The sequence below is a fragment of the Macrobrachium rosenbergii genome, chromosome 10 (assembly GCF_040412425.1).
Source record: "Macrobrachium rosenbergii isolate ZJJX-2024 chromosome 10, ASM4041242v1, whole genome shotgun sequence".
Taxonomy (NCBI): Eukaryota; Metazoa; Arthropoda; class Malacostraca; order Decapoda; family Palaemonidae; genus Macrobrachium; species Macrobrachium rosenbergii.
The window spans coordinates 69,382,455-69,394,706 of record NC_089750.1 but is presented as its reverse complement, the minus strand read 5'-3'; the positions used below and the strand labels follow the sequence as shown (position 1 = coordinate 69,394,706).

Sequence of the window (12,252 nt, the reverse complement as noted above, 5' to 3'; positions counted from 1 at the left end):
TTCCTCGTTAGATGAGAACAATAACTCAATTCATAGTTTTATTTTGACAAAACAAAAACAACAAAAAAAATCATCACTTGTACAGAGATGGTTTCTGGTTCCTTATTGTCTTTTTGCTTCCTGAAAGATCAAATTTATGTCATTTGAATGTAGTAGTAATAAAGGCTACTTCCAAATAGTTTTTAGTGATTTCCACCTGCACTATTTAATTAGCTTCCATTATAACAATTGGTAAATCACCATAATCAGTTCGCCCACCCCAACCCCCTACCACCCACCCCCTCCCATTTAGCACACACAAAACACGCTGTTGATTTTGAATTCACTTCACAGGAGGGTTTAAACACACGATTTAGAGTTTGAACCAGTCTTTTTTTCCAGTTTATCAAATGATTATTGTATCGTTTCCGTTGATCTTTTTGGTTTCATCACTTCATTATGTGGCACTTGCTTCTTTGTGGTAATTAAGAAGAAGAAACCCCTTTTGGCTGGGTTCTTGTTGCTGAAATAAAAGCTTGTCTATTTGGTTTCAGTATTTCCTTTGCACACCTCCTCATGCATCTCTTTCCAGCCGTAGCGAACGTCCCCAGCAAAACAAATCAGAATCTCAGAGAGCTTTCATTAGTCCAGTTCTTTTCTAGGGAGATTTTCCAGTGGTGGGATCTAAGCCTCTACAACGGCTCTTCCTCCATCCTTATTTTGTAAATACAGTATTTAGTTTTTCTTTAGCAGCCTCTCTAGGACAGTGGATGACTGCTGTGGTGGTATAAGACGTTTAGTCGTGTGTTGGCGGTAAGGAAGTACAAAAGCTTGTGCTAGTGGAGTAATCCAGTAAGAACTGCTGTGTCATTATTTATAGAAAATTAGAACTTTTTTTTTCATTTGGAACATTTAGTAGAAATCTTCTATAATAATTTGATACATTTAAATTCAGTAGTACTAAATATTTTGTCTGGTCATACTCAAGTTACGAAAATAGGCTATAACTATTTAAGGTACTGTAGAAATTTAAGCTAAATTATTTTTTATACAAGGTTGTAATTAAAGACCAAGGTAAATTAAGAGGATAAATTATTAAAATCTACTAAAAATTTCAATTTTAGCTTAGTTTCAATCTAGTTACAGGGCTACATTTTTTAAAGAAAGCTACATCATATAAGTTCAACTATTTGCAATTTTTTCAGCCATGTAACCGAAATGAAAAGATATTGAAGTACAACTGCCTTCATAAAATAATGCATTATTGTGGGACACTATTATTCCGCGTCCATAGAATTTACATGTGGTGTAAATACTGTATCTCAACTTTTTTAGAATTATATTATTAGAATAACACTGTGATTTGGGGGTTTTCAGGCTAAGCTGTGCCCTTACAAAATCACAGAAATAAGCAGATGTATAAATCTGATATTTTAGGAAACCAGTTTCATATAAAACTAAAAATTTATTTTTATAATCACAGGCTGAATGGTGCTTTCCAGTTCATTATGCACAATGTACAATAATAAGTACCCGCACGCACGTTGTTTTGAAAATGCAAGCTATATCTGAGTAATATGGAGTCATTATAAATATTTCTTGCCTTGATTTATTAGTTTAAAATTTTCATATCACCGCAAAAATAGTAAAAAAGATAATTGATTTCCTTCAGTTAATTTATACTATTTTCCCTTGAAACAATTTTAATATGCTCACTAGCTAACTTCCGATGCTGCTAATTCCTAACAGACTGAAAAGGGCTTTGCGGGAGAGACAAATTAAGCCAGTGTTTGAAAAGTAAACACTAATTAGAAATACGTGTACTGATGTTTGCATGTGTGTCACCGGCGGAGAGAAAATGACCGTAAGATGATTGATATATAGTCCATTGGAGTTTTTACATCACGTTGTCCCTAAATACTGAAACAGGAAGAAATCCAATTTTGTATTCCTTTACAGAAGTATTTGAGGATCCTTTTAGAAACAAACATGAAAGACAAAGAAAATTTTATACCGCTATCGAAAAATTAATAATAAAAGAAAGAAAACTTATCAATTAAAACCAGTAGTTATAATTCAGAGGATCAGTAAAGCTTCGTAAGTTCTGATTTTATACTCTTACTCATTAAGAAAAACTTATACATTGTTACTGGAAGAAAATGAACCGTTACTGAACAATAGTACAACTTTTTATATTTACATTTCCACGATTTGCGCTACGAATATGTCATATATATAATTATGAAGAATAAGAGGAAACGAAATTTTAGGAGAAAAACGCTAGGTTTGTCAGCACTTCAAATCGTCATATTTTACTACTAAAAAATAGCCTGAAATTGGGAGTAAATATAATGACAGCTGACAGAATCAAAGCAATGTTGTATGTGGACAATTAATGACAATGACAAGCTCAGTAGCTGTGTGATAATAAATGACATACTTGTTTTCTATCACTGTATAAAGAAAAAAAGTTCCCTGTGCTTAGATCAGTTGTGCAAAATAAAATGAAAAGTCTTTTCACTCAACATTTGTCTCACCTCATTTACAATGTGCTCTCTTTCTCTCTCTCTCTCTCTCTCTCTGTATCTTATCTTTCAAAATGTCTGACAATGCATATACTGATCGTCTACTACCGACATCTAATTATATCTATTCCATTATATATCCATGTTCCCGAACCCATCTATCTAGCAATCTAATTAGCCTACCTGTGTAACTAGGCATGCCAAATGACACATAGGTGTAATCATAAAGCGTAGATCTTTAAGAATAGGCTACTCTTGGGTTTATATCCTGCCATGCCTATTTTTAGGTAGAAGAATGAAAGATAATAGGAAAATCCCACCGTTTTGTCCACATACTTAAATATCAATGAAAATAAAAAGGAAATGAAAGATATTGCCCAATTTTTGAAACCACGCAGTGAGCATTCAAAGAAGTAAGAGTAGCAAATGATGTAGGTGTATAAAAACAAACACTGATTGAAATTTTTCTCTTGAAATAAAACATTGAGACTAAATTGATTAACCTGCTGCAGACATTTCCTAAACCCTGTGTTAACTTTCGAAGTTGTTTCTCTTTCAGACGAAGAGCGGGAGCCCTGTATGTCATCTATGAAGCAGCTGTTAAACCGTGTGGGGTGCGCGCGCCCCCACGACCCGCCCCCACAGTACCTTCCTGTGCTGGTGTGACCCGTCAACTGACCTGGGCTGTGACCTAATCTCTCTCTGAATCCACTGGAATGATTTGTCGTGGAGGTTCCGCACTGCACGAGAACCGTTCTAATCATGGAAGGTGGAAGGGGAAAAATAAAAGTTGGATGCTATGTGCATGTGGTGGTGGTGGTGGTGGTGGTAGTAGCAGCGATGGTGATTGTAGCCTGAGAGGTGGCGTTTTTATGGTTGGGGATTCCTGGTGAAGGCGTTTGACGCCATTGTTGATGGTGGTTTGTTTACGTGGGTGACACTGTGCAGTGACGGTGAGGAGAAAAAGATGATGAATAAGTAATGGAAAGAAGCAAGAAGGAGAGGAGGGAGAATACTCATGATTTAAAAGAGCACTTAGGGATTTGTTTGGAGAGATGTCCAAAGGCGCACTAGGCAATGTAACTCTTTGAAAGGCCTTTGTTTTTGTTTTTTTTTTTTTCAGCACATGACTGAATTAGTCAGGCCATTTGTCAACAGCTCAGGCAGGAACTGATCTAAGGGTCTCTTGAATATATAGGCTAACTACATCTACATATATAAACGCATATATATATATAAATATAAATATATTAGCAGATTATGATTCAGTATTATCCAAATACACTTGAGGTTAGTTCGCAGGGACACGGGATGGCTACCTTTACTTCAATTTGCCATCCGGTGAGTATTCAGCTCCAGTTTTTGCCTCTAGGCCCCACCCAGCAAATCTCCCGGCTGGGGACTTGTCTCTCTCTTCTATTGGGACTTGAGATTGATGGTGAAAGTCAAGGTTGTTGTTGACTGATAGACAGTGAGCTAGCAGGTCTGGCGTTATTTTATCTATGGTTCTAAAATATATAAATATATATACTTGTTAATCTAAGGTGTTACCAAATTAAATAAACCTCTTCGTTTAAATATGTACAACTTTCAAAGTTTATCACATTCGAAAAGCGCACATTTGTTAGCCTTCTGACACACAGCTTTATTTGCAAGCCTAAATAAATAAAATTTAATAAATGAATATTAAATAAAAAAAAAATCTTACTAACCGGTTTTCCAAGTACAAAACGTAGATTTTGCATACTTTCACAGTTCGCAAAGTCACTTATGTTGTAAAACAGTTTGAAATGTTCTTCAGCAATTGAAAAGGACCTCAGACCAGAAAGCTCTTTACAACTCAAGCAGGCTTCGAAACATGAATCGAATAGGCCTTGACTTACGAGGGTTTTGTTGCTGGAATATTATCTTGTCTTTGTATCCCTCTCTTTCTCTCTTTCTCTGTCTATTTCTCCCTCCTGTTTAAATGTTATTTCACTTGAAGGTTGGATTCCAAACAACCTGAGAAATTATAAGTGTTTCGTCGTCTTAGTGGAGATTCGTTGTTTATGGATTATAATAAACTGCACAACAGCGTTATTTGTGTATCGTCGGTACTGTCGTAATTTTGGCACGCTTCGTGGGCACTCCATACCCATCTCTTTTATCTAAGATGTGAAAGCAAAAACGGTTTGGGTCGAAGAGACGTTGTCGAACTGGAGGTGGGGACCCCTCTTCTGGGGTATCCCGACATTATAGGCCTGAGATAATAAGCTATAGTAAGTGTAAACTAGTTTATAGGCTACGCCGTCTAGCGTCAGATCAGCAGCAGCAGCAACACCTATAGAGCTACGTGTGTGTGTCTCTGTCGTACACATTTAATGTCCAGCTTTACAACTGAGCCCTCTGGCGGCTGTACTCGTAGTTTAAAAGACGCGCCTCGATGTCACTTTCAAACCGGCGTTCAATTTCAACCATTTAGAGTAAATGCATGAGAATGTCAAGTCTTAACACTTAGTGCTACTGTAACAACTTATATACAGCAATGCAGCGTCGCACTAGATGGCTAATCATTGCATAAAGAGCACTACTAATGCTTTAAGTAATAAATTCAATAGAAATCTAAAATAAAATAATGATAAACTAGGAATCGCTTGGTAAGAAATAGGTGCACCAGTAAATGCATACATAAAGGTCTCTCAAGATATTTTGAATTGTTCAGGCATGTTGGAACGGTTATCAAGCAACCAAGTGTACTTACATCGGCCTACTTTTTCTCTGATCCGTTTTAGGTTTGCGTAGGAAACTCAGTGGTCAATTTTTAACAAAATTCTAGATAAATCACTGTTAAAACTGAGACTGAAATCCGTCATATTATTTTTGGCAAAGTCTATTTTCAGAAAAAACAAAACACGCTCGATCTAAAACAATTTGCAATGTAGTGTTCATCACTAGTCCAATTGGCCAGCACTTTCACTTTTTCTAAAGATGATTTCAGATATATTTCTACTATATAAAAGTTCAACTGCACTGTAATGCCTTATTTTTGTAAAAACAACTTAAACCCCAAATTTTCATACCAGTATAAAAAAAACTATAAACCTATTTACAACAAGCCTATAGAAAATGAGATATAGCTGGCTACAGGTCTTAAACATTTTCTGATATTATGAACTTGAAGAAAAATTCAGTAGTTGTCTCTATGTAGTTGCTCTATATTTTTACAACGTTCAAATTTCTTTAAGAATCCATGTACCTTATAGGCTTTCAGGTAGATCTTAGCATGCTTGCTTCATTTCGGTAGGGATCTATGTACTTGCATTTTGTCGCGTTTTGCAAATCGATTGGTTTCTAACAAAATTCATATCGTTAACATTTAATCCCTCAAACTAAAACAGTAGAATGGATGTCAATATTATCAATATATATCAATATATTCTTATATATGTGTGAAGAACTTTCTCTGCTCTTGTGAATGTTGAATTTCCTTTCATTTTAACATGTTAGATGACTTTGTGAGGTAGTTTTTAAAAGTGGTGTCCGAAGTTTCCTGTTTTGGCCCTTTTTGAAAATACAAACAGAAAAAAAAAATATGGCAATTAAACTATCAGGCAACTGAGCTTATTTACGAGGTGAAGACTAAACATCGGAGGCTGTCTGGTGAACTTTTTAGTAGCTACAAGAAATACGTTGGTTCGATATAATATAAAAAAAAAATTAAGTTCCCGGGTATTTTTGTTTGAAGACTGTCCGCTTTCTTTACTTTTCTGGACGTTTGAATTATACCCGTTTGAATTCAAACTCCGAGCAAGGCGGTTTTAAACCGTCGTCTGTTTCTGTTGGTCTCAGCTTGACGTTCGAACCCTACTACTGTATTATATTCATTTCTCTATTTCCCACGTTGGTTCGTCTCCATGTCTTTCTTACCTCGATTCTCATCCCCCCCAAAATACTCTTATTTTCAGGAATATAAAAAAAACTAAAACGTCTTTGTTCACAGCAGGGAAGGACAGATCTGTAATCGTTTTGTCATTTTATTATTGTCAACATGTCTTTGTGGTGCACAATAATATTTATGCTTCCAAAAAAAAAAAAGTGTGTTTCTTTTAATAATCCATCATTTGTTTTAGTACTAAGAAATTTACGACGTGTTGATTAAACTGTTTTATAATAAAAATAAAAAATTACACGAATAAATTGTATATTTTGGTAAAGCTAAAAATAAAGAATTTCGAACACCTGAACGGTGTCCCTCCTCAGTGTTTACCATAAAACCGTTCAGCAGTTCGAAGGTTTTTATTTTATCTTTTAAAAATATACAATTTATTTATACAATCGTAGATCTTTATTATAACATTTTTTATTTTACACTAACTATTGTTGCTACTGATGGCTCTATTCTAAGTTCTATGATTTGATTTGATTTGTCATGTAATTAACCAATGAAATGGTCTACAACGTTGTAAATGCCAATACAATTCAATTTTCTAATGTGTAAAAGGAATGTGACTTGTATTGCCATATGCTACTTGGTCTCTATTCACTTCAATGATGTGGTCTATGAAGTAAAAACAGGAATGAAAGTGAAAAAAAAAATCCATCATAACTATATATGTGTAGAAATATAAGAACAGAATAACTCTGTTGATAACATTCTCTCTTACATTCCGTAAAATGAAGAGCTCAAGTAACACAGGTAAATAATTTATGAAGTTTATCACTTATTAACCTAAATCTGTATTTACATCTAACATGTACAAACAAATACAACAAATAGTGATAAAGATGACACATGAAGGCACAAGATACGGTAAAGAAATGAAGAGAAATCGGAACTGGCCACCAACTATTGGGTATATCACTCATCATCGTTCTGCTGACATCCTGAGAACATGATCACTTTAATATAGGAATACTGTATGTAACACTATTTTCCATTCAGTGCTAAATATATATTCTACGATTATTACATTTACAGAATGTCATGAAAATTCTTAATCAAAGTTGTATACTTTGAACTTGCATTAAAAATTTATGGTAACCAAATACATATAAAAAAAATTAATTCTATGCAGTTAAATCAATGGACTGAAATAAAATCAGCTTTGCTGGCACGTGTCTTATAGCATAATAAATGTGGCAAGTTTTTTTTTTTTTTTTTTTTTTTTTTTTTTTTAACTAAACACATCTTGCAGTTTGGTAGCCTAACATTTCTTTCTTTCACTTTCCACGAGTGTCGTAATAACTCCCTATTTCCTTCTGTATCCTACGAATACCATAATGACCTTCCACTTACGGTGTAAGTCGGATAGCTACTACCAACACTTAACGTTTAAGTTTTGGCAAAAAAAAATAAAAAAAATAAAAATAAATAAAATAAAATCTCAAACACTTAGAAAATTAATAAAAGGAAAAATCCTGTTAAGCACCTAAACAAAAAAATGAGCAATTAAATGCAACTAATAAAAGTCCTCTGTGCTGATGTCTTCTTGGCAAACACATACCTAATGTAATGACATAATGTTTCACTGGATAAGTGTAACAACTCAAAACTATGTGGCTATCCTCGCTCCCTCTTACACTTATAAACTCATACGTATATATGTATATAATATATATATATGTGTGTGTGTGTGCGTGTAAATATATATACGTATATGTATATATATCTCGCTATATATACCTGTGTAATATATATATATATATATATATATATATATATATATATATATATATATAAGTATATATGCCAAAATATATGTACATATATATGTATAATATATATACAAATTATATATATATATATATATATATATATATATATATATATATATATTATATATATATATATACTGTATAATATACGCATGCGTGGGTAAACATTATAAATAAAAGGATTAAATGCATTCATTTGACATAAAAGTACCTAATCACACGCTGTACTTAATAAAATAAAGGGTTTAATATTAATAATATGATCAATGGTTGTGAACAGTAAACAATTTGCAATGGAAAATATAAAGTAACAATTTTTTTTAAATCACATATGAACAAGACCATTGGCATAAACATCTGAATGAGAAAAACCCGGGGCGTAAGATGATTGCTCAAAATCATTCATCACAAGCCTACTGATATTTCAGATTTCAGAAAGGCAAAATGCTAATCTACAATGCTTTACATAACTGTAGATCACAGACGTTTAAATAACACTTGTAATTAAAAATGAAGGTTTAAAGTAATGTTATATACTTTAAAAAATATGTTTAAGAAATGCAAGCAGATAATTTAAGTAAAATTAACCATTTATCTTAATGAAGACTACAAACCTTAGTATGGCAAATAAATTTTAAACATGAAAAAATACTGCATTTTAATCAGCAACGCCTGTCAAAGTAAAGTTATATTCATTCAAAATAATAATAATAATAATAATAATAATAATAATAATAATAATAATAATAATAATAATAATAATAAGGGAAAGATGACGACAACTCGCTGAATAAGGATGCGTGTGAAACTATAGAGGAGACAACCAAACGGTGCCAAGTGCCTCGTAACTGCTTACGCGGAGTGTGTTTGCCTCAACCAAACTTCCCTTCCGACACAAGTCCTTTCTATATGCCCCTACAAATCTATTGCACGACAAACTGCAGAATAATTCTATATACTTCCAGTTTTAAATCACTGGTCCCTTACTACCAGTAGAAGGTGGGGAGGCGGGGAAGGTTGGTTGGCGGGCTGTAAAATACCCTTCATAAACTAAAATAAAACATAGAGGATGCACGTGATTTAGTATAAGCGAAAACCACAGGAAAATAAATAAGAAAATCCGAGCCATGCGCTTTCACCTTTATCCACGCTTGTAAGGCGTGAATGAACGCGATAGCGATTAGTACGGATCTTCTGACCGTTATTTTCCTGGGATTTTCGCTTACCCTTCATAATCTTTACACTACGTATGCATTATTCTTTTACCCTGCTAACGACGAAACGGCACTTTCGAAATCTACTCATTTAGACCTTTCATTTGATAATGTAACCCATGACTCCCATCAAAACAATTCCATTTTAAAAAAGAAACAGTAACACACTGGAATTTCAACGACCTAACGCTGACATTATTTTTTCATTATACACCTAAACAACCCCAATGTTCGCGGCCCGGGAATCGATTGATTTATGGTTACTAAAACTGGCGTCCCAACTTCTAGGTTATCGCGCCCCTGGAACAACGGATGCAGGCGGATAGTCTAAGGAGTGTATCAACTGAAACACGAAAACATCTTAACAGTGACTATTTCATATAGCAATAATTCTACTACAATAGTTCAAGCAATTAATACACTGAAGGAAAGAGACTGGGCATAGCACTATGCGACATGTCTTTTCCTTTATAGCCAAGGACGCTGTATAGTCTTACAATGTGTTATGTGGTCAGGTTACACAATTTAAAAACAGGGGAAACTTGGGAGGTCGAGGCCAGTCAACCATTTCAAATTTACCAGTGTATTTTTACCCAAGGTGTGTGTATATATATATATATATATATATATATATATATATATATATATATATATATACACACACACACACACACACACACACACACTAACACACAAATTGAAATTTACCGAACGTATGACAAGAAGTTGAGATTAAGGCAAAACTGCTAAGAGGTTTTACAAATTGGATGTGATTACTGGAGTGGGTGATTACGAAAAACAATCGATGTCCATCTTGTACAGGCTAATGGCACTGCATAAATACGTACATAAATATGTTCTCCAGCAATGATAATAAAACTGTAAAACCATCCTTTTCCAGCATGCGGCTTGCAATTTTAAAAAAAAATTATAGGACTACCTTTAACGCAAGTGTAACTGTCATCAGTTTAATGGTGGAGCTACTCGTTAATGTACTACAGTTTGCTTTAAGAAATAAAATAAAATAAAACTGATGAGGGGAGTCACGCACACGCATATTTTCCGTTATATAAGTACCTTGATGGCAAAGTGTACCAGATACTTGGGGACATTACTCACCGGGCATTTAGCAGCAAAATTCTGCCCAGTGGCAGCATATACGGAGTACACAAATTTAGTGCAGCAACCAGGTGAGGATTGTATTATCTCGGATGGAGTTTCTCGGTGGTCTTGACTTAATCCACATGATCATGAATGCAGACTCTACAACAGCACAGTACACTCTTATTATTTTTCCCATTTATCTAATTCAACCAAATCTTATACCCTTAAAATAATTCATGTCTTCTCTAAGCTCATTGTATCATAACAATTTACGCATACCCTCCTACCTCCCTGGTATTTACAGTAAATTTTGGTTATTCCCGTGAACTTTAACCCAGTAGTTCCTAATGCGCTTTTACACATTCTGCATTATTATAATACTATTTTTAAGCTTTCATGTACCTGACGATGAATTTATCACTATTTTCCTAAACTATTTCGCTTTCTTTGTTACAGTTTCAGTGAACGTCTTTTTACGTATACCTGTTAGGTTCGGCTGTCACCCTACTTATTGAGTTTAGCTTTGTCCCTAATATGAAGACGTGTGCTATCATATTTCCCCAAAACCTTATATTATATTAGTTTTTATGAATACTTTAGGTTGATTATCCCGGTTCGCCTTTTAGCCCTAAAAAAAATGTTTTGGTTACATATGGGGATGTAATGAAAAACCCCACCCTCAAATCACCTCTTGCAACGCAAGATTTTATGCTTTTTGATTAAATTATTTGTTATAGTAACAATGGCGAAACTTTTCCTGGGCTGTTTATAACACATCGAATTTAAAAGTAAAACTGGATACAGAAGTGTTACTTGAAATTAAGGAGTTCACGGCTGCCTAACAGCAAACTACATTATTGAAGCTATATCTATCGAAGTGCACATAGACCTATATCAAATGTAGCTTAATCGAGTGCTTATAATGTGACATACTAAATGTTTCAAGCAATACAGCTAATTTACATAGACAATGAACGAGCTAATTACCATTACGGTGACTTCAAACCAAAACATTAATGGCAGAGTGACCTAGGCCTAACCCGGCGTTCATGGCCACTGTATATGGGTCTAGCCAAACCATCTTTGAAATTTCAACAATACAAAGCAATTATCACAATCTTCATCCGTAAAATAATAATAAATAAGCAACAAACGCTACCAGTAACAATAAAAACCACGAACTTACTTTAAATCTGATGAATTTCGCCGGTTTTGAACAACACCGAGTAAGTCTTCAATGTATGGTAGCCTAGTGAATTTTTTTTTTAAATTACCTTTTCTGTTTTCACGAATTTACAACACTATATTTCAGTCAACCCGCATGAATTAAGCAGAAGCCATCCGCCAGCAGTACTCACACCTCCACCGTTACATAAAGACTGACGATTGACGAACAGGTTTGAATGAAGTCTTGAATTCATGTTTGTTGGGGGAGGGGGGGGGCAAAGTAGGCTTGTCACCCCAACATTTTTTCTCAATCTTTAGGCCCAATGGCCAATAATTCATTGAATTATCCACATAAACTGGCCTCACAGTTAAGCTAAACTAGTGATAGAAACTAAGTTACTTAAATTCTCGTTTGTTTTCCATCACTGTAACGAGCACACGCAGCTTCGATTGTATAAAAATTATGAGAAATAATTTTCGCTTCTGGTACACATTTTTGGCGGCAAATGCTAAAAGATCCCGGATGATGGGATCGAGTATTACAGGCAGATTTTAGGAGCAAGAGGCCG

General features: G+C 34.4%; 1 protein-coding gene across 8 annotated transcripts in view; it reads left to right on the top strand.

Annotated features, from left to right (window-relative positions):
- Positions 1–5,303, top strand: part of Nmnat (nicotinamide mononucleotide adenylyltransferase) — a 56,353-nt gene extending 51,050 nt beyond the window's left edge. For 5 of the 8 annotated variants that reach the window (XR_010854358.1, XR_010854357.1, XM_067110656.1 and 2 more), the window contains one exon: positions 3,064–5,303. Coding sequence is in view for 6 of the 8 variants with exons in the window: in XM_067110656.1 (XP_066966757.1) it covers positions 3,064–3,199 (136 nt within the window). In the remaining 2 variants the exon portion in view is untranslated. The remainder of the gene's footprint in view (positions 1–3,063) is intronic. The other 3 variants (XM_067110654.1, XM_067110650.1, XM_067110651.1) reach the window with 2 other exon arrangements.
- The last annotated feature ends 6,949 nt before the right edge of the window (positions 5,304–12,252 follow it).